We start from the raw sequence: 23,517 nt of genomic DNA, 5'->3' as shown, positions 1-23,517 counted from the left end.
TGCATACTACAATTCTGCTGACTACACAAAAGGATGAACAGTTAGCTGGATTTGCCACCCACCAGGCCAGCACCAAAAATGAAGCTGTAAAAGTCCCTCTGTTCTTGATTAATAACCAGTTGAGATAGGGCAACTCAGCCAATTAAATCCGTGCTTTTTTCCATGCCAGGCAGCAGCATGTTTGACTAATTTCAAGGTTTCCCTGTGTCTCTGCACAAGTGCATCTAGTCCAATCCCCTGCTATAGCAGGTTCCCTATGGTACGTTACTCAGAAAATTGTCCAGGTGGGTTCTGAATATCTCCAGAGAAGGAGACTCCACAACCTCTCTGGGCAGCCTGTTCCAGGGCTCTGTCACCCTCACAGTAGTTTTTCCTCATGTTCAGATGGAACTTCCCGTGTTCAGTTAATGTCCTTTGCCTCTAATCCTGTTTCTGGACACCACTGAAGAGTATGTCCCCATTCACTTGACTCCACCCATTAGATATTGATAAGCATTGATAAGATCCCCTCTCAGTCTTCTCCTCTCCAGGCTGAACATCTCCAGGCCTCTCTGCCTTCCCTCACAAGGGAGATGCTCCATTCCCACATCATATCTATAGCTCTCTGCTGGATTGTCTCCAGCTCTGAGCTCTGCCAGTCAGCCTTTTTTCTATCCACCTATTAGACAGGTCACCCCAAGTCAGGGCATTCATGTAAATTTGCAAATTGATAACGTGGCAGACTGTTCTCATTAACAATGTTGATGCCTGTTTACATGTCGGTGTGATTTCGTGGAGGACCTTTTCTTCTTAATTAGGTTAAAGCATAAAAATCGTGGTGTCTGTAACTACAGGACTCATGATCTCCAGATTAATTCACGTGCAGCTTGTCATCAAGATCCTCTGTATTGAAAATTTCAATTAATGCCTGCAAGAAAATGATCATTGAAAGAACTGGTTTCAGTTTCCTGTTTGACCCCCACATTCTCCAAACTAACTCTTCCTATTGCCATCTATGAAGTCTGTCTGAATGCAGTTTTGCACTGGAAAAGCCTCTGCTTTGCACACCTTACAGTTTTGGTTTTTTTAATTGTTGGGTTTTTTTGTTGTTTTTTTTTTTTGATGATTCTTTTTCTATAACATTAATAAAGGTTCTAAGAGACTTTTAACTATGTTGTTACACCACTAAATAGCTGAGGTTTCTGTATTCTAAGCCCCAGTGTTTATTTAGCTGTTCAGTGCTATTCGGTGACACTCCTGTCCTCACACACCACCTTTTGACTTTTAGGGACTGCTTGTTCCATCAGAATTACTTATGCATCCACGAAGCGAGATGACTTTCCATTTAGCCATGTGGCCTGGCTGACACCATTTCATCACTTTACATACCTTGCAACGCTCTGAATTGCTTAAAATGCTGGACTGTGCTTCCTAAGTTATTGTTGCTCTGATTGATAACCTAGAGCATTAACAGGCTGGTTTTTCTCTGACCTTGGAATACACAGCCTGCCACCTCTCACCATTAACACTGCAGTCTGATGAACAATTAAGGATTATTAGCTGAGTAGTCAGGAAAAAATATATATTTTTTTTTCCTTAGCAAGAGGGCAAAGCTGTAGATGGGCAGAATGTCAGGTGAACTAAAAGAATGTTAAGCCAATTTTACCAACCTGTGATGTGTTTGCATGGGAATTCAAGGCAAGAATTTATGTCTTCACATTTCATGGAGTAGCTGGAAGTAGGACAGGACTTTCGACTGAAGAAAGAAAAAGTTTTGCATGCTCTTTATTTTTGGCTTGGATGAGCGTGTATATTGACTGGTTTATATATAACACGGGAAGCTCCACTATTGTTTTACTGTGTACTGTATGATTGGAGCAGATTTGAAACCTCCAAATACAAATGGCCAGTCATGAAGATACTCAGCACTGTGCCCCCCTGCTTGATTTTGACTACTCAAGTCCTGGCAAAACAGAGCAGCTGGGTGCCTTGTCAGGAGCTGGCAGTATGGTGTGCTTACATAGCATCCCGTTCATTCGTTGGTCACATTCTCCTGTATGTCACAGAAGACTCAGTTTTACTTGTCCTCTTTTCCCACAGTGTATCTTAGCCACCAGATCACTAATCTATTTTGGAAGTCCAGAAAAACTTGTCCAACTTTTCTTTCCAAGTTGTTGAATAGGCATTTTGGAAGACGTTTTAAGTCTTCTTTGTGTTTTGTGTATGTGGTTCTGAGTATCCGGTGCTGATTAATAAGACTGAAACGCCACAATATTGAACTTTCAGGTTCAATATCATCCATAGATTTGCACTGTAGTCCGTACAGGAGCTTAAATCAGATTGGTGAGGCTTAGAACTGAGAAGCTTAATGAACGTGCAGAAGCATGGTGCTCTTGGGTAGTCAAGGTAGTCTCTTTGCCACAGCAGTGCCATCTGCAAGACCAACCATTAAAAACTGTTTGCACATCTAGTGGTATAGTAAACTCATTGCCACAGGCTTTTGTTAATGAAAATGGAATAAAAGTTGTTGTGTCCTAGATGCTAGGCAAAGGTGTGGTAGAGCAGCTTATCCTAAAAGTGTGCTGCCAGGGCCTCGGGGCGCTCCGGTGTTGGCACAGACACCATGCACTATTCTACCTTCCTCCTTCTTTTCCTTGGTCAGAGCAGTGCAGCATTTCAGGTGGGCATTCAGTCACTGAGGGAAACATAAATAGTCTTATTTCAGTGCAGTGTGTGTTTGATGAAAGCCGCACTTTGATATTTCAGTCATCCAAGAGGATCGCTAATTATTTAGAGCATCCATCTCCCTTGACATTTGGATTAATTACATTGCCTGGAACCAACAGGTAGCATTAGATCAAGGTAATTTAGGCAAGGATTTACCACTTGAATAACATACAGGGAGTTAATTAATTACAGTAAATTTTCTATTAGTGCTGTAAATATTATCTGTATCTGCTTTATACCAGTTCCCTTGTCCATTAAGAGTAAAGGATGTGCAGGCCTTACAATAAATACTCACTGAAAAGATTTTATATATGCAAAGGTTTGTATTTTAAAAGGTTTCTGCTTAGCTGACCTTTCTGTAATCACTAAAGTGGGACTGGAAAAAAAAAAAAAAGGACTCTGTACTGTAGAACTTTAGAATTACCTTGATGTGGCACATTTAGTGAGATTCTTTGGTGCAGTGGAAATTAATATTTCTTAAATTCATGAAATGGAACAATACTGTGCTTCCTTGCCTAAAGAACCCCTCTTGAAATGATGTTTATGTTAACTGTGTAAATGGCAGCTAAAGAAAAATCACTGTTTTCCTGAAAAGTTACGTGCTTCATATCAGAAAACCTTAACTTGCTTTTTATCTGTTGTGTAATTTTCCATTTAGAAGTGAGAAAGGTGCCTAGCAAGACTTCCTCTTTAGGAGAGAAGGGTTTTCTCTGACCGTGAGCTTGCTTTTTTCACACCAGCTGTCATATATTAAAGTGAGATTTGGAAGGCTCCCAAACATCCAGTGTTTGTACCACTTGTCTGCATCCCTTACACGGGTGGTATTCCCCATTAAGGCTTTCATTTCAAATGCAGGGAAGAGGTGATTTAAATAATCATCGTGAAGAAGTAAAGTACTCTTGCTGCTCTGCAAATAGACACAGATGGTTGGAGCTCTGACTCCACTCTCAGTGGCTGGAGACTGTCCCACCAGTGCCATCCATTTGTCAGGGTGCTCCTTGAGTGCATGTGAGTTTCTCTTCCTTGCCTATGGAAGTTCTCACACCCTGTGGTTTCCCTTTGGCTATGTGAGTTCTTAGTTTAGAGGGGTTTGCTTTAGGGAATTTTCTCTTTTCTGTTATAAAACATTTCTCTCTGTCTTCTTCCCAGGCTTTTTCTGATCTTTTTTTCATCATTGTTATTATTGACAAGCTCCAGCCTTGTTTGCAGCCTCAGTCCGTTCTCTCTCCGAAATTTCTTCCAGTCCAGCTAGGCATTTCTTCTGTAGAACTTGGAGAGGCGTGTAGAGAGTCAGTAGGTGCTGCTTGTAAAGTTCTCATACCGTACACTGGAAGGAAACAAGGTCTGAAAATAACTGGGGCTCGCAGCTTGCTGATAGGAGCAGGCTGCAAAAAGAACAGCGTGGTCCCCCTTCCTCACAGCCTGGTGGATGTTGTTTGTTGTGTTCATACAACTTCTATGCACACAAACAGGCCAGCGAATGAGGCCATAACCACTTCTGCATATTTACCCATCCCTTTTTCTAGCTTTCCACCCTCCTTTACCAATAATTTTTGGCCTGCTGATAGCAGTGTCATTCTTCAGGCTGCCACTCTCCTGGAGCACTGCATAGAGACACCACAGCAGTTTTTGTGGTATACCATTCACATGTGTTTTATGCTGGTCCTTTTTGCTTCCAGTAACTTTGGATGTGAGCAGCTGTTTCTCCTGCTTTGTAAAGAGTAGGTATTATTTCAGACATCCTAAGTGTTGTTCTCCTGAAAAATATGGATAAGTCCTGTTATGTAGATCAGAAGCATTATTTACAGCTTTTTTTTTAATCAGATAAAGCCCTGGGCTTTAACTTAGATCTTATTATTTGCAAACTAGTTAAATCTAGAGATGGTAGCGTTTGCCTTAGAGTTTGTCTACGCTAATAAACTTGCTTGACATCAGAGCTGAGAATACTTCCTCTCCAAGGCTAAGAATGTTCTCAGCAATTCCCAATCTTGATTTAAATGGCAGCATACAAATAAGTCACAAGTGAAATCTTCAAATTTATCATCTGTACATTTCTCAGGGTCTGGTGTACTTAGGATGAGAGATATTTGTGCAGGCTATGTAAATGATGCATTTATTGCTTAGGGAAGAATGATATATGTAGGGACTACTTTCTTAGCCCTAAGAAAGCTATAAATTGCAGCCACTGGTCTCTTGTTTGACTTACAGTTAATATGAAAGAGAAGCAAGCACTGTTTGCTTCAATAATAAATGGGAAGAGCCTGGTACGAAGCTGTAGCATTTTTTCCTCTGCGTGAATTTCTGGTAATAACTTCAACGCTGCTTTCCAAACCACATCCAACAAATATCTGTAGAAGAGTCAAGGTATTTTTTTATGTATCTCTGTAACTGCATTATCTTGGTACTTGGCAGTAACCATTGGCAGAACCAGTTGTGAGTTAGATCTCTGTGTGGTTACTGCAGGGAATAACCCACGTTTGTGCAAAGACTTTCAGTGGCAATTAAACACAGGCTGTGATGTTTAGAGGGGCAGCTCTTCTTTCTCGAGAGGCTTCTGTTCTACTGTCCCTTCTAGGATCCTCTGGAAAACACTGCAACTTTTCTGTAAGAAATTTGAGGTACTGTTTGCTTTCATTATGAAGACTGTAATCAACAGTATAGCATGAGGGAGAATAAAGAGGGAGAGTTAAGAAATTCTAGCTGCAGCTGATTTTTTTCAAACGTTTTTTTCTTCACGTTTTCCGTTAATTTTTCACAAACTTTGCAAGAGAAATCCTGCTTCGTGCTGCTGGTGATTCTAAGCGTTGCCTTAAGTTTAATCTGTCATATGCAGGCCATGGGAGCTGAGATGTAGGTTCTGGATATGCTGCAGCACTTCTGAAGTACTAGAAGTGATAAATGAAGAGACATTCTTTTTCTTGCATCCCGAGGCTCTGAGATGTGTGATATAGCTATCTTTTTCCCCCCACTAATGAGACAAGAAAGCTGGCTTTGCAAAATTAAAGGCTCTTAATTACCAACTTAAAAATAGTTAATGTGATGACTTGAGAGAAGCATCCTCATTTCTGTCTCGTTTAGGCTGCCCTTAGCAGAAGTTATTGTAGATGTGTGGAGAATGAAGCACAGTTTGCATGGCTCTGGGAGTGATCTCAGGCAGACACGGCCACTTGCAGTTGAGAACGGTGGCAAGAAATTCCAGGCTTCCCTATCAGTACAGGAAACCGAGCTCCACACAAAATACAATGAATGACCTTTTCTCAGCGTGCTTAATTTTATCCTCTCTGTGGCACACTTTTTATCCCTAAAGCATGCATTCAGTGCCCTGGCACCCTCCTGCACTGGCTGATATGCAAGGAAGTTACCTTGACTGCTGTTGCAGAGGGTATGACCCACAGTGTACGTGCTTTGTTATTTTCTCCTCCAGCAACAAAGAGCTTGTAGCTAGCCCTAAACATAACTTTAAGGCAGTAATTATTTAGTGGGTGTGATTTCAGTGTTGCTGGTGATGTTTTACATTGGACAGATGATAGCGATGTTACCAATATTGCTCCATGCTGCAGTTTTGAATAAGACACTAATTTATTGGAGTTGTTTAATAAAGGCTATTTCACACCAGCATGTCTGCTTGCAGAGAACTTAAGCAAAACTTTGGAGCCATCTAATGGGGACATAAAAATGTCGATTTAAAAAATATATACTCCCTGGTTATTGTAGTTTCTGATGTTAATGGCAGAACTGCTTCTCTGTGCATCTCAAAGAAATACAGACAAGTAACTGACGGATGCTTCACCTAAAAGGTTGGCATTATTTTCTCAGTGGGATGAGGCATGTTTCCCGAGTTTAGATAAAGCAGAAAACTTCTGGAGTGATCACCATTTTTGTTCCTCATTTTCAGTTTTGTTGTTACCAGTGTACACAGGAGCATTGCTGCTACTAAAGCATCTCAGTATGAATGCTCTTCTTTGTGATCCTGCCACTGCACTGATAGTTCACTAAATTGTGACCAATACAAAAAATAGAATATATGTGAAATTACATTACAAGATCTCATTTTAGTTCCCGTGGATGCTTAGGGTGAACACAAAATTTAATATTTTAAAATAACTTTCCCAATTTGCATCTCAATAAAATAGTACTCCTTTGCAATGATACTGCTTTTTTAGTTTATGTATAACTTTGAGACTCAGTAAGTGGAGCTATATGCTCTGTGGCAGGGCTGGCAAGCAGGTAAGGAAGGGTGCTTAAGAAAAGCAATAGTTTGAAAAATACCAAACCTACGGATAACAGAACAGTTGGGAACAATTTCAAATCTCTCTCTTCCTATCTTTTTCTCTTCTTTCTTGTGAAATGCTGCAGACGTTCTTTTTTTTTTCTTCTAGAGCTGAGCTAAACTCTTTCATCTTTCCAATTCTTTCTATCCTGGGGGTTTAAGACTGACCTGGAATCCCTCTTCTTCAGTCTGATGACATTCTGTGATGACTCTGCATCACAGAATAACCTACTGAATAACTCAAGGAGCCAAATTTTCACCCTGCATATGCTGAAGTCAGGCTGGTAGCTTCATTTTCTGTGTTTGTCAGGTAAACTCTATCAAAAGTATGATTCTTCCTATTCTTACCTAGGGAGTGCTCTGACCAGATTCGCAGTATGTCTGCGTTGCAGAGACAAGCAAGAGCTTTGTCTTTGGTGTCACCTGCAAACTTGAAGCTGGTTGTGCTTCCATCACTTGAGACCATGCGTGCTCCTCCAGGTCATGAGCAAAGATATTAAAGAGGATCTTAAAATCCAGCTTAAAATCCAAGTTGTGTTAAGCAGAGCTTAACCTTCCCTGCCATCTCCATCCTTTTGTCCTGTGTGAAATCTGAGTCTACTTTGGTGCTTATTCAAATGACCCCTTCTAGACTTAGGCTGCATTTCAGTAAGCTATCTATTTCTGATGTTATCATGATTGGATTTCAAGATGACTTGAATAAAAGTGCCCTTTTTTTCCTCAAGGCAAAGTAATACTGCAGGGATGTGCTTCCAGAGTAGAGATTGCTAGGATTTTGGTCCTTTAGGAAAAGGGCTTATAAGGGTTCTTCATTACGAGTTGCTGTGTTGATCTGAAATAAGTATGTGAGCACCCCCACAGCACGCACTCAAGTACAAAAATGAGACCTGTAAGTAAATCACAACAGTAATTTTGCTTTCAGCACTTGCTTCAGAAGCTATCAAATGCAAATGTGTCTTCTGGCAGCTGTTCTCTGAGCTGCTGTGGGTTGATTCAGTGTTGTCAGAAGTGAACATAGCACAGATTATCAGACACAGGCTGTTAAAATTCTCTGCAATGGAAAAGAAATATTTTTTCAAAATGAGAAGTACTTTCTTAAGCCAATATTTTCCATGCCATATTTGTCTCAGTTTATTAAATATAAGAGTTTTTATTACTCTCCATTCTGTGGAATCGAGTAAGCTTAGGAAGATTAATTTACCTTCACTGCACATTGTGCATCATCAGAGCAAACATTCTGGAGTGTGTTTTGTGTTGACAGTGATGCATGAATTGCAAAGTACGTTTTCCTTATATACCTTGAACGTGGGAATGGCAGTTTCAGAAACAATTAGCAAACAACTGAACGCAAGCCAATCTAAGAAGCTAGCCTGAAAGCGTCTTTTTTGGTTTGTTCATTTCAGAATATCCTCACTTAGTTACTTTTAATGCACAAAGCAGTTGCTGGTGGTTGCCTATTGTGGAACAGTTCTGTTTTCTGCATTTGCCATTGCACAGGGCATTAGAGAACAACTCTTTTTCTGGAAGAGCTGCATTGTGCACTTAAGTTTGTGTTGGGTTTGTGCTTTGCCGTTCTGGTATTGAAGTCTGCTAACACAGGCTGCTGGCACAGGTAGCACTGCAGTGTAGCACACAGAGCACAACAGGCAGATTGTAGCTGTGTGAACAAGACATCTGACTCCAATTCCTGTGACTGGGCTGCTTGCCAATGCTGAGGATTTGGAAGGTGAAGGAGATTGACCTGTTCCCAGATCACTCCTGCAGAGAGTAAGTTATCAGATTGAACTGGTGACACAGCAATGAAAGCATGACCACATACTATTAAGACAGTGAGTAGGTTTTGAGTGCATTAGTTGTCCTTTGCAAGTGCCAATGTACATGCTGCTCTATGGCAAACCAAGGAGCATGCCCTGTAATAAAAATGAGGTGAAATTCTGTTTTTATTATGGACCTGTGAAGCCGTAGCTTCAGCATAAAGGAGGTACAGCAGCAGATGTTTCAGATAAAATCCAGAGATGTCAATGAGCTTTAGAGCTCTCAGGGTGCCTTTAAAGAGTGTTAAGTTGGTAGCATCAGACTTAGTAATTTGGGTTTAGGAATAGGTTTTGCCTCCTCTGGGGACAGCAGCTACCTGAAACAATACCGTATTTTAAAAAGGCATTCATTTCATTGTAAGCTCATTCTACATCCAGCTCTGATGATTGGATTAGGAAAAGGAAATCTGCTTTGTGTTGTCAGTGGCAAACCAAAATGAACAGTAAGCATTCTTGTCATGCCTTTTGCCCGTCATAGCAAAATTAAGGCCAGTGAGGATGAAACAATCATTCTGCCCCTCTTGCTCTGAAAACCTGAGGTTCAGGATGGAACGAGTCACGACACGAGGATTTGAAAACGAAACAGCATTTTTGGATTAAGAGTAGAAGTACAAAAAACTGCCAGAATATTCAGGAGTAAGTTTTTTTTCTAGACTGTATTATATTTAGATTCTCATGCGGCCCAATGGACAGAAGTAATAGCATCAGCTGTGACATGTCCACCCACTGCTCCATCACAGCAGCATGGCTTCTGCTGGGCAAGGCAAGTGCTGATGTGTCTTGATCTTGAGGATAGAACATCCTTGCGCTGTCTATGCCAGTGTTTCTCTATTCTTGCAGTAGTAATGATTTCCTGGTGTAATACTTCCGTCTTACTGTGTTTTACTTTCCGTAAGTGCTTCTCTTTTCCCTGATAGATGACAATAACTGCTCATTCCTTCTGTTTGCAGCCTGTGTCACAGGCCACAGAAACATGTATTGTTAGCTGCAGCTCTTCCGTAGTTACGTACACAGGGTATAAAACAAAGGCATGCTTTTTGGTGCCACAGTGTTTAAATTCATGAAGCTCAAACTGAGGTGCAAATTATTTCACACTCCGATTGCTTGAGTTTGGGTTTTTAAATTGAAGATCCTGCAACTCTTAAAATATCACATTAGGCAACACATATCTGATATGCTTTTTTCCTTTCTTTTCTTTTAAGCCAGATATAAGCTCCTCAAATGAATAACATCTCCTGTTTCACAAAAACATGCAGAAATAAATGGGTCATCTGTTCACCTGTGATTCTATACTGGATGGATCTAATACATAGCAGTAAAATTGCTGATCAGTCGTCATATGTGAAATTGTAAATTAGATGGTAGTTCATTCATAATTTTATCTTTCTCTGCAGACTTCAACTGCTACAGTTAATATCGTGGTGACGGATGTAAATGACAATGGGCCAGTTTTTGATATGTTTCTACCAAAAAACTTGTCTGTACAGGAAGAAGAAGCCAATGCTTTTGTTGGTCAAGTAAGGGTAAGTTGTTAAGTGCAGTTAGATTGCTTATTACACAAACATTCCAGACTACTGGGAAAGAAAGCAAAGTAATTGCACCTTTGGAAAAACTCACATTGAAGTGTTTGAAGTTTATATAGTTTACTTATGTTAGCAGTTAACAAAATGATCTCCTTTGGGCTTTAAATAATCGTAATGTTTAATAAGTGGAAAAGTTTTCTTCCTATAACAATAGCACAATCAGAAGACTATTTTTGAAGACATACACTGTTGGAAATGCTCTTTTGCCTTTCTTTCCCGTTGCAACTCTATTGCTAGAGAACAGGCAATGTCCTCACAATTCATTAACTACTATCTTAACAATGCCTATGGTTAGAATATGGCATTTTGCATAGCACAAAATGGGGCAAAGGCATATAACCATAATAACTGTGTTTCTTTCAAAATTTTTATTCATCAGTAAATAACCACAATGTGTCGTATTTATTGCTAATGCTCTGTTCTTTTTGAGTGAACTTGAGTTGTTTTCTGGCACTTGTAAATTGAGAAAGAGTTTCTAAGGGTTGGGCTTGCCTTTACTTCTAATTTTGTTACTTACTTGAAAAGTTTGGGTTAATTCAAGTTACATGTAGACTCCTTCAGTATGGTTTCATTTGCACTAGTTCTGAAGAGGTTCTGCATATGTGTGCGCTCTGCTTGCTCTTCAATATGGTATCATTAAAGGTAGGTACTGCCCTGAAGCTGGCCAAGCTCAGCTATAGTTTTAAAGGGAAATAACTTTTCTTAGCATTAATGAAGTCTAGAGATTTCTGATTCTGCTTTTCTTACATTGAGCTGAAATACCAGTCCCGTCTAAGTTTTTGATCCTTGCACGTGCAGAAGTTCGGATCCTTGTGCTTGAAGCTGTTTCCACGAAGCTATTTTTTTTCATTGCTCATTTTACGTAGTCGTTTCTCATTTTGCATCCTCAAATGTATGGACGTGATATTTTACAACAGTACCAAGTATCTTTAAAATCCACTTTGTGTATTTTTCCGGGTGCCCTCAAGGTACAGTAATCTTCTAAAACATTGTATTGAGTTTATTTTTAGTCTAGATGGAATTATAAAATAAAATATGTCATTGCGACAGAACCTCTCTCTGATAAATTAGTTTAATTTCTAAGTCGTGTTGAAATGGAAATATTTAATGAAACCTTTTGGTAGCTTATTCCTTCATGTGGAATGATAGAAACTAGCTATATTATTTTTTTCCTCATGTTTATCACCAGTTCTAATTCTCAGTCTCCGGATGAAAAGAGCTTTCTCTTTGTTCAGAAATACTGGATATAGTGCCTAATGTTTCGTATTCGTGCAGACAGTGTAAAAAACAGTGATTTGGGCATTTGGAATTATTTTCTGTCCTCAACGAGACTACTGAAGTGTAAGGATGATTAGCCTTTTGATGTAGCTGTGTTGTTTAGGGAGATTCTTCTTTAAACAACAGTCACTTTTGTTACGGTGTCCTTCACAGTACATTAGAAACCTCTCCTTGTGGTTCTATGGGAATATGTTTTATATGGAAGCTGTAATGTGGTTAAAATGTAAAGGGCTAAAAAGGGCCTGGCGAAAGAAGGTAGTACTTACTGTCTCATGTGTTACCACTGCTAAGAATTAAACTGCTCGCTGACTGGCAAGGCTTCTTTTCAGAATCTCTTTTACTGAAGTCATTTGAAACAGCTGAAATCCACCATGGTGAGCACTGATACAGAGGATTTAAGAAAATAACCACTTCTTTGCGATGTTCCTTTCCCTTTTGAATGTTGACTTCTCAAAAATAGATTTGCGCCTTAAGATTAAAGATCCCCCCACAGATCATTTGGGCAGAGGGTCTAGGGATGTGGGCTATGAAAAAGATGCTCCACTGCTTTGATGCCTCATTTTTTTTAATGGCAAGGTATGGGAACTCTCAGCCCAGTGAGCCTGCAGAAGGAAAGCATTACCCCCAAGGAAGATGAAGATATGGGCTGCTGAAGAAAATAAGAAGTGCAAATATAATGAGAGCAGATGTGAGGCATCCAAAAGCTGTAATGTTGACTAGCATTACTGCACAGATGCTTTCTGTCATCTTCGAAACATGCCTAGGAGTGGTGGTTCCTTCTAACTAGGAAGGCAAACATCGCTCTCATCTTTGAGGATGTCAGAAAGGTGGATTCGGGGATCCCCAAGCTGGTGAGCCTGACTTTGATCTCTAGGAAGATAGCAAGGCCTCTTTGAGGCCATTCCCAAGCAAATGGATGATAAGAAGGTGAATGGGACCAGCCATAAGAAATTTACCAAACCATACCTGACAAGTGGTAACTGTCTGGGCTGAGATAAATGGCTTGGAGAGCACTGGCAAACCAGTGGAAGTTGCTTTCCTTTGCTTCAGGAAGGGCTTTGGTGTGGTGTCTCATAGCGTCTTTATAGCCATATTATAGTAAGGCCCATTCTTGAGGACTCCAATATTGGACAGTGGAGTGGGAAAGCTGTAGGGGTTGGGGAGCAGTGCCATCCAGACTGCTCTGCAAGGGAGGATGAGCCAGAGCTGGGGCCAGCATTGCTCAGCATCTTCAGGAGTGACCTGGCTGCCACGGGTTAGACCAAATGACCACCAGTTATTTGAGTTGCCTGCTCTTGGAGTAAATCTTCTAATAAGGGCCATTATTTTCTTCATACATTGTTTTTGCAAATCAATTATTATACAGTTTGTTTTTTACCAGCAGCAATATTTTTATTTTTATAGTTGCTAGTTAGCATGACATAGGGATGTATTCTGTGATATCAGTTATTAAAAAGGTAGGGCTCTAACAAATGTATGAATGTCTATGATAAAATAATAGAAATAGTCTCAATAACACTTGAAAAGCTGTTGAAATTTCTTCTTCCAGTTATTTTTGTATTGGGCTTTCTCTTCCTTTCCCCTGCCAAAAATTGCAAAATTGTCTCTTATCCACGCATCTATTCTACACAATGTATCATGTTCACACTCTCCTTTTGAACCCTCTTCCAAGGTGCAGGTAAGTAACTGCAGAGAAGGACCTGGGAGTCCTGGTGGACAGCAGGCTGGCCGTGAGCCAGTAGCGTGCCCTTGTGGCCAAGAAGGCCAATGGTATCCTGGGTGCATGGCCAGAAGGTTGAGGGAAGCGATCCTCCCCTCTGCTGTGCCCTGGGGAGGCTACAGCTGGAGCAGTGTGTCCAGTTCTGGGCTCCCCAGTTCAAAAAATGACAGGGATCTCCTGGAAGCAGTCCAGCAGAGGGCTACAAATATGATGAAGGGTCTGGAGCATCATCTTTATGAGGAAAGGCTGAGTAACGTATGTTCAGTTTGGGTAAAAAGAAGACAGAGGGGGGATTTGATAAATGTTTTTTAATACCTAAAGGGAGGGGGGAGGCCAGGCTCTTCTTGGTGGCGTGTAGTGATAGGATGAGAAGTAATGGCCTAAAACATGAACATAGGAAGTTCGTGCTAACATGCAGGAGAATTTTTTTTTTGGTAATGGGGACAGAACACTGGAACAGGCTGCCCAGAGAGGTGGTAGAGTCGACTTCTATGGAGATATTCAAGACCTATCTGGACGTCTACGTGTGCGACCTGTTATAGGGTACCTGCTTTAGAGAGGGGATTTCTTCAGGTCCCTTCCAACCCCTGCGATTCTGTAATTCTGATATGAAACAGTTAAATCAAACGCTCCCATGTATGTCTGTTTTGAGTGGGTAACTTAAGTTGGACTTTAAAAGGGATTCCCAGAAGGGCTTGGGTAACAGTCAGGATTTAGTTTCCCAAGGAGATGTAGAATGAGGGTAATGAAAGACTTGATGTGGGAGAGAGGTGGGCCTGTTTGGGGCAGGGAGACAGTGCTGGCCCTCTGAAGTGCCCTTGCTCTCTGCTGCTCGAATGGCTCATTGTCTGCCACCTGAAGTTCATGAAGGCACTGGCACAGGAGCGCAGCCTGTGGGGATTTCAGGAGCACGTTGAAGATCAAAAGAACAAAAGCTAGAAGGGATAAGGCTGACAGTGCAGTGGATGTATTTCAAATCCCTTTTATTTTACAGCACTGTCTGAACGGGGTAGTTGGAGGTGTATTGCTGCTCTGTCATGTCTTATCATCAGGATCCCCAAACGAGACAGGAGCAGGATTACTGAGTGAAGTTCTTCACAAAGGACCAGCAGAAAACTAAAAGCTTCACATCAGAAACTTGAAAATGATCTTATTTTCTGTTGCAGTCTAAAGTAGCCTGATGTTGAAGAGACAGCATCTGAATGATCAGCATTCTGCAGCATACCGTTTATCAGTATTATGTTATGTGCATGGGATGTGGAGAAGTGGGATGAAACGTAGTTGGCTAGCAGTGGCTGCAAAGTTTGCAAATATCAATGAGAGAATCACATGGTGGTGAACAACCCACCTGTAATCAGGTGCTCAAGTGTCACCGGGCCTGAGATTTTCCCTAAAATGAAGGCACTATAAATAGGCTCCAGTGCCTAATACCTCTGTCATCTGTGACTCAGTTTAAAATGGGAAATGCATTAAAAAAAGAAAAAGGTTCCTCTTGATCATGGAACTATACTATTGTCCAAGGCTTGGACAAATGTCCTTAATTCTACAGTAAAATGATTTTTTTTCCTATTTGTCATATAAACCTAAACTAGTGCTTTGGTGTATATCAAGTGGTGTCTGTCCACCACTGAACAGAGCAACTGTAAGGCAAGTAGGAGAGAACAGAGACCGCCTATATGGCATTTTACTTCCTGTAGTGGTATGGAAATGTTTTAAATGTGTTGATTACAGAAGCAACTATCATTTTTGAATGGTAGCAGAACATAATTATAATGTCAATTTCCTAAGTTTTCTGTAAATATTAGTGAATTCTTTTAAGCTTCTATTTTTAATTTAAATGCACAAAATGGGAAGCCCTGCAAGTTTCATAGTTTAAATTTCACAGGTGTCAGTAGTGCTTATTGTGTTGGACTAAGTGACCTCTGGAGAGCCATTACATCCAAATTCTTCTATGTTTCTGTATATAGGAAATTTTGCTTTGAATGCTCCTGAGGTATTGCACTACAAGATTTTGTTACAGAAAGCCCAGAAAGGAATCTCATTTTACCTAAATCACTGTTGTTGTTTTCTACATGAAGGCTCATACAAGGGGAGTATGACTTACCACATTATAACACATATAACCTGCACTGTAGATAAACCTCACCTGTATTAGAAGTAGCAGCTTTCAAAATTAAATTCTCAGGGTTCCTGTAACTTTAGACAGCTGTAGAAAAATTAGAGGTAGAGGGAAGAAGAAAAAGTACAAGGCCAGAAAAAAAGGAGAATTACTGGCAGAGAGGACAGCCTGTGGTGGTACAGAATTCAGCCTTTCAGGAAGAGAGAAGTAGAATCAAAATCTCTGAAGAAAATCTCAAATATTCAGAGTGAAATCATGACCACTGCACACTGTATAATACATTACGTAAGAAAGTAGTTAAAATTCATCTAATATATATAGAATCGTAGAATGGCTTGTGTTGGAAAGGACCCCAAGAATCATCAAGTTCCAACCCCCCCTGCCTCAGGCAGGGCCTCCAACCTCCAGATCTGGTACTAGACAAGGCTGCCCAGGGCCCCATCCAACCTGGTCTTGAACATCTCTAGGGATGGGGCATCCACAACCTCTTCTGGCAGCTGTTCCAGCATCTCACCACTGTCTGTGTAAAGAACTTCCCCCTGACATCCAATCTGACCCTTCCTTCGTTAAGCTTAAAACAATTTCCCCTTTGTCCTATCATCATCTAACTAAGTAAAAAGTTGATTGCCCTCCTTTTAATAATCCCCTTTTAAATACTGTAAGGATGCAGTGAGGCCACCCCGCAGCCTTCTCTTCTCCAGGCTGAACAAACTTCCTCATCCTGTCTTTGGAGGGGAGATGCTCCAGCCCTCTGATAATCTTCATGATGATCAGATTTTACATATAAAAAGCAATATAAGCAGATAGGATTTTAAAATGAGAATCTATCAAAAATTAATCAGAGTTGTAAGTATATAATCAAGTTGTAATCAAGTATGGAGAGCCGTACCACGGCAAATGAACCACAACCAGAGGAAGCTGAGAGTTTTGTATTTGGTTGCAGTGTTTGCATCTAATTAATATGTCTGTGTAACCATTTAGAGTTATGACTGTGCAGTGTCCACATGTATAAGTAAAAGGTGTGACCTATCACTGCAGAATTATTTGTAAACTTCCTCTATTAGCTTTCTTTTTTGTTGCTTATTTCTTTAACTTCCACGTATTTTCTTACAAATATCAGGATCAGCACAGGGTCATTTCGGTAGGCCCTTTGTTGGTATCATTATCTTGCACACTTATTAAGAAAGTTGTTTATGTGGTTAGCTATAGAGGCCCTTAAAAAGATCTTCAACGCTCTGCCTTGAATCCTCATAGAGATGCTGGTGATGTACAGGCCTTTGTAATTTTAAGTGAGATGTCCCACATAAGGCATGCAGAGTGTAGAGTATTTCCAATTAGGCATGTATATGCTCAAGTCCTCTTGGAAGTGCTTTTACTCTTCCCCTTGCCCACCCCACATCAGGTTTGTCAGCAGCTGATAATTGATCAAGGTGGAAGAATCACAGCTTCTCAGAGTTCCAGAATCTAGAGTGTCTACCCTCAATCTTTTTAACATGTTCGATCATGCCAGCTTGGCTAAACACTGCTTACAGTTGTGTGTAGGCACTGGGATTTGCTTCTGGTTTACTCTCTATAATTTCCTGCTTGCTCTCCTCAGAATGCTAGCCGTTGTGAAATGACTTCTTTGTTAATGTGGAGGGATGATATGTAAAAGGGAACAAGAAGCGCAGAAAATTGTAACTTGTATGATTAGTGCTCGCTTTGTAATTTAATTTAGTTGTATCATGCTTTGCCCTTACAAACTCACCAGTTTTATTCTTGAATGTCATTGATATTTACTAAGGCTGCATCTGATTTGATGGAGAGAAGAAATGAGGAAGGCAGCGTTCGCCTTTCTTGCTTGTGCTTCTATTTGTATTTTCACCTGTTAACAAATTCCTTCAGCCTTTAGATCAAGATGTAGTTCACAGTCCCAAATCCAAGCCTATGGCATGAGAAGAGATAGATGTAGTCATCAATTTGTGTGATTTTTTTCCACCTCAGACCAGCAGTGCTAGGCCAGGATTAACTTCTTTCTACTGGCACCCCAAAGGGTTGTATAGTACTTGTAGGATACATCACAGCAGATGACTGTGGCCTTGCTTCCTTTGCTTTACAGCTGTTCTTTAAACTTGGAGGATCTTAAGACAGAGGTCAAATAGGTTTAAAAAGCTCTTTGCTGCCCGTAACATGTGGCAAACAGGGAGATGTTTTTAACTAAGTGTATTTCAAAAACTGTTTCTTTTTCCTGTTTCTGCTGCTATGTTTGTGTCTTTGTTGTCAAAGCGATAACAGTTGTACTTAAATGTATTGGAAATTTTGGTATTTGTTACCAGAGAAGTATTTCAACCATTTTCACACTCGTGGCAGTTCATTGTTGAGAACTGAGGATTTTTGTTAGCAATATGAAATCTTGTTTTTGTCTGCTTAACATCTTTAATTCCAGTCCGTTTTAAGCTCTTTCACATGTTTCAGTTCAGCTCATGCCATATTAGATCGTCTGAGCCAATGGTTTTCAGTCTCTAGTACAGGACCATTTAGTATTTTGATGGCCAATTCTGTCTGTTCAGATTTGGCAGTTCAGAACTGTACCCGAGAGAAGAAATTGTTTTTCCTGAGCTTGCAAATTATACTAGTTTATTCTGGGCCTACTAACTTGGCTGCAGTTTCTCTTTATTGATGCTTGTCGGCAACTAGAACAATTGTCTTAGATTAGCATTTCCTCTTCTAAAGGCTGCCTGGTAAAAGTACAAGCTGGAGAGTTTTCTCAACATACTTGTCAAGTATCCAACTTCTTCTTTGTAATTTTCAAACTCTGTGGCCTTGAAATCTCTAATATAAGAAAATGAATTTCCTGTAAAGCGTTCCTTTGAGAACAAGAGAATACAATAGAACAAAACCAGAAGTCTGAATAGTAAGATGAATACTTTCATATCCAAACATTGGCTGCTAAGATCCAGCTCAGATCTGATGTTCTCTAATTAGGTGGCCTTATGAAGAGAGCCAGCACTCAGGAGAAATGGCAAAAAATAACTTTACAGCAGACTAACCCATTAAAGAAATCTACGGGAGCCCATTTCAATATGGAGATTTTAAACAATACATTTCATCTGTGGATTATAAGCTTTTGGTTTTTTTTACTGTGCACATTCATTGATGAATCTCTGAACTGCTTGATTGTATCATCGTCAAATTACATACTCCTCATAAAAGCAGAATTTGTACTCATCCTTCAAGTAAAAACAGGCAGAGCAAGCCTCTAAATTTAGGAGTTGGTTTTGTGCCAGCCTAAGGAAGCTTGTCTATTTTTGAGTGTTACGATGTGATTAAGTTTTGTAGGAAGCTCACCAGTCCATTAAATCATGCTTTTGCAGCTACGGGCTTTCTGAATTTCATTTAATTTATATTTGCTTGCTCTGTTTTACTATTCTTATTATGCAGTTTTATTTAGAGTCACATTTAATTGGTTTCCAAAATCACCATCCAGATGGACTGAAATTAACATCGGCTATGAAAGTAATTATCAAAGGCTCTCCCATTTTGTGTAATGGCTAAAATATGCCAGTATTAGAACATGTATAGTGTAACGTCTTTACAAATTGCTCTAAGTAGAATGAAATCATAGAATGGTTTGGGTTGGAAGGGACCTTTAAGATCGTGTAGTTCCAACCCCCTGCTATAGGCAGGGATATCTCTCACCAGACCGGGTTGCTCACAGCCCCATCCAGCCTGGACTTGAATGCTTCCAGAAGTGGGGCATCCACAGCCTCACTGGGCAACCTGTTCCAGTGTCTCACCATGCTCACAGTAAAGAATTTCTAATCTAAATCTGCCCTCTTCCAGTTTAAAGCCCTTATAGTTAGGAAAAAAAATGATAAACTGGTAATGCTCAGCCCAATAATTTTCATTTCTGTGGAAGGGTTTCTGGAGGATATACCCGACTCCTCTTGTGCTTTTCAAAAGTATTTAGGATGTGAGGTTGGCAATAGTATGTTCTTTTGAAAGAGGGAAGGACTGACTTCAAATTTCAAGGTTGTGAAAATTTGAAGATAATTCCAATGAGTTTCATTTTGCTTCTTTCCTTTTTATTTTAGACTAGCTAGACCCAACTGGACTACTGCAGCCACTGACAAACCACTGAATTTGCCCCCTGGTATTACAACATCCAATATTATTGCATATTCTTTATATCATCTTTCTTCGTAAAATTATTTAAATATCAGTTTTCTAGAAAAGTCCACAGAAATGAGCTCTTGTAGGTTTAAGACCGTGTGGAAATATTACAGCAATCTGGAATGGGCACGCAGTGACATGACACCTTGTATGTTTAGGAGCAGAATTAATTAATCTAATTGCTTGCAGAAAGAGAATAGTCTGTGAGAAAACACTGGGAGGACAGAAGTGGTTCTGTGTTTCCTTCTTTTGACGTTATCGGGAGTTTAGCTGACAGAAATCTTTTAAAACTCTTCATACATTCCAGTCTTTTCATTTGCTTTGAGCACTTAATGAAATAGGAAAACAGAAGACTGTAAAAGGAGGCAAAAAGAAATGAAAGAGGTAAAGACTTTCTGAAATACAAGAAGAAAAATGCTGACCTTTCTAGAATTCCTTTATTTTCCCTACTTAAGACATTCTTAAGTAAATACCAAGCCTGAAATTTTTCCAGTAGCTGTGGCCTATTGCTGCATTTGAGAGATGTTAGTTTTGTCCTATGTGCACAAATGCAAATCTTCCTTAAAAAGAAAGTGCAAAATCCAATTTAGCACTCCCACTCACGTTTGATTTGCTATTTGACACAATGGAGGGGCTTGGGCATCTTTTAAACCCGTAATAATAAAAAAAAATCCTGTTATCTTCCCTGCAAACAATTGGCCAACTCCCACTGACAGCATCCTTTGCATCCTCCCGCACAATTTCCATTCCTCCTGGAGCTGTGGTATTAGCTGGAATGCTGGAGAGGCTTTCAGAGAGCCAGAGGTCCTGCTGGGGTGGGGATGGATGATGGGGAACATCTGTCTCTGAAGAACTGCAGGAAATATTAAATGGGGAGTGTCATCAGAAGAGTGGTTCCAAAGAAGTGAGTCAGCATTAATGAGGGGATACCTGCCGTGTTTGGCTGAACTATACAGGCAAGTATGAATGACAACTGTGCCTTATTTTGCTGTTTTCCAGCACCAGCAATTTGAGTGTAAATCCTCAGTTAACCTACTTAAAGTCCATTGTTACCCATCAAGAATTGTGGATATTAGTAGGAGGGTTTCTTTTGAAAAGAATAATAATGATATAATTAATATTGTTGACGTTTAAGCATTTGTCATTATATTTCTGAATTTCTGAGTTAATGATCCTTTAAGCGATATTCAGGTCTCCCAGAATTGTATTTCCAAGTTTTTGGAACATAGTTTGTATTTTGTGTTTTATTTTCAAGCTGTGTTGGTGGAAGGTAATTTGTTATTGCTGGTTCAGGTTTGTGAGGTTGTCTCAGTAATATTGAAGTGCAGTTAGTAATGCAAATTCAGACTTGCCTCAATAGATATAGGCTGTTATGTGGCTTATGCAGGTTTGTTCTACTCTGCAATACTTTGCAAGCTGTTCCTGTGAAAGACGGAGAGAAGTCATGTAGATCTGGAGAGTATCTAGAGCAACAGCAAAAGTCATCAGAGAGTCTTTAGAGGAGCATGCTTTTCCTGTCTCTCAACATGCATAATGAGATAGGAAAGAGAATGTGTCTTGTCTTCTTGCATCTCTTGTCACAAGCATTGACAAGAGGAGACAGATATCGCTGTTCTCTTTTTCTAAGTAACTCACAGGTGCATTCACAAAAGTAAATTACCTTAGACCTTTCTAAAGAAGCTGCTCCATCCCAATAGCATCCCTTCTGGTTGGGCCACAGCGACATAAGGGAATTCTGAACCTCCAGCTGTTTGACAGTAGTGTGGTACGTCTGCCTTGAACCACTTTGAAGAAGAGCAGAGGAAAACTAGCAAAATGAGCTCTGTTTCATGTCTAGATTTACCAGGTCTGTGTTGTGTGTGCTTGAAAGTGATCAAAGAGCAAAATGTGTAGATAGAATTTTGGGTGGGAACTTGAGTGCTGTTGACAGCTGAGAGTGCTTCAGGCTCCTTTGCTCTCTTGCTTGTTCTTCCAAGGACAGGTGAACTCGTACTTCCTTTCTCTTTGACAGCCGAGGGGATGGAGGACTTGGATTAGGAGTAGATGAAAGCAAATCTTTTTTTCTTTGCAGGAAAACAAGGATGGAATGAATAGATTCCTTATTTAGTTGTCTGGCCTTGACGTTCTGCTGTGGTGGGGGAAGAGAGCTATTGTCTTTGGAAGTTTTAAGGGGAAATTCTGTTCTACATATATTTCACTTCTCATTTTAGAAAAAAAATTGAGTTTTAGACAGAAACATCAGATACGTAGGGGTTTTGGAAGCTAGGGTGAGAAAAAGATTGTGCTGTGAGGAGTAGAAAGAAACCTATCCAATTTTATGTTTAGTGATCTTTATTACTTCTGATGGGCCTTACCTAATGAAAGAAATGTTTAAAGATGTTGGTGTAGCCCAGAGAAAAAAGATATCTGTGGTTTGTATTGCATTGTTGTAGCTACATGAAGAAAAAGAAATTGATTGCCCCATCCCTGGAGGCATTCAAGGCCAGGCTGGATGTGGCTCTGGGCAGCCTGGTCTGCTGGTTGGTGACCCTGCACATAGCAGGGGGTTGGAACCAGATGAGCATTGTGGTCCTTCTCAACCCAGGCCATTCTATGATTCTATGGTTGCTGCAGACACTGGGGATCACATGTCTGGGATCCTTTCATGCTTTCTAGCAAATCCATTTTGTGTGCAATTGCAGAAAGCAGTGGCTAGAAAAGTCAGGAGCAGATGGCGGAGTCAGAACACTGGGGAGAGATTCTTGATCTGAATCTGCAGTAGCTCAGCTTGTGGAGCTCGATTCCTTAAACAAGTACTGTGTGGAAAATCCTACTCTTCCTAGAAAGGCGGTTGTGACTAATTTTGCCCAAGCTTCAAGACTCTTACTGTACTTCTTATGTACAAATCAGTGAGGATGAGAGTGGTTGAAAGCTACTGTAATACCTTTGTGTGTTATATTGGACTCAGTGAGTGGTCTTACTGCTTTCCTAGTCTTGCTTGGTTTGCCCGGTTTTGTCTTTGAGACTTTCCTTGGGACTTCAGTAATACACAAATGAATTGGTGTTTTATTTCTCTCCCTCTCTGTTGACTGTGTACTGAGATAATGAACACATTGTATTAAATCCATTACGGTGCTGCTAAGTTTCTCTTTTATGGGTACAGATGAGTTCAAGCAGGGCCAGTGTTTAAAGCACGAATTACAAGAGCCTGGCTGCTTGGTCTGTGGACCTCCTCCTCACTTCCCTTGTGGTCAGGGCTTGTGATACCTCCTCAGCTGGTAACGGAGCTTTTCAGTGGTAACACTGAGCACAGGGATGAGGATGGGATGACTGAACTCATCCATTTAGACATCAAACAGTATCTGCAGGCAGGAATAGGCAGCACTGCTGCCATTGACTCCTTCAAGGATTCCTCCAGGGAGCTGCTCCCACAGGCTCTGGGAGGCTCCAGAAAATGATTTTCACGTGGAAGTTCGTTTAATATATCCTTGAGATGTCATTCTCTCAGAAAATAGTCTAAGCTTTTATGTCTGTAATGGGTACATTATCACTTCTTAAGTTTGTAGCGATAAAATGCCAATTAATGAAGATCTTACACTCTACGAGCAATCTAATCTGGGCAAACAATAGCATTTTTTACAGCTTTTTCTTAGCAAAAGAGGTTTTAATTCTGCAAAGACATGAACCTGACTATGAAATGTATATGTGCACTAAGTTCCTGTGTGCAAGCAGTGAGGCTGGGGGCACCGTGAGGAGAGGTTGGAGATGCCCCAGCTGCATCCAGGAGCCCCCAGGACGTTCTTATGCAGGAGCACAAATTCTTCATTTGCTGTGCTTCAGTTTTCTTGAAGTTGGGCCGTCTGTTACAGTACTTTTGAATTTTTTATTTTTCCCTC

The 23,517-nt window shown here is 40.4% G+C and overlaps 1 protein-coding gene across 5 annotated transcripts in view; it reads left to right on the top strand.

The window, feature by feature from the left end:
* The window catches only part of PCDH15 (protocadherin related 15), an 858,090-nt gene that overhangs the window by 716,594 nt on the left and 117,979 nt on the right, over window positions 1-23,517 (top strand). For all 5 annotated transcript variants that reach the window (XM_090144727.1, XM_031602523.2, XM_090144725.1 and 2 more), the window contains one exon: window positions 10,185-10,313. In XM_090144727.1, coding sequence (XP_090000853.1) covers window positions 10,185-10,313 — 129 coding nt within the window. The remainder of the gene's footprint in view (window positions 1-10,184; window positions 10,314-23,517) is intronic.

Source organism: Phasianus colchicus, chromosome 8 (assembly GCF_987193195.1).
Source record: "Phasianus colchicus chromosome 8, bPhaCol1.hap1.1, whole genome shotgun sequence".
Classification (NCBI taxonomy): Eukaryota; Metazoa; Chordata; class Aves; order Galliformes; family Phasianidae; genus Phasianus; species Phasianus colchicus.
The sequence above is the reverse complement of the archived record's forward strand: the minus strand, read 5'-3'. Positions and strand labels throughout refer to the sequence as shown.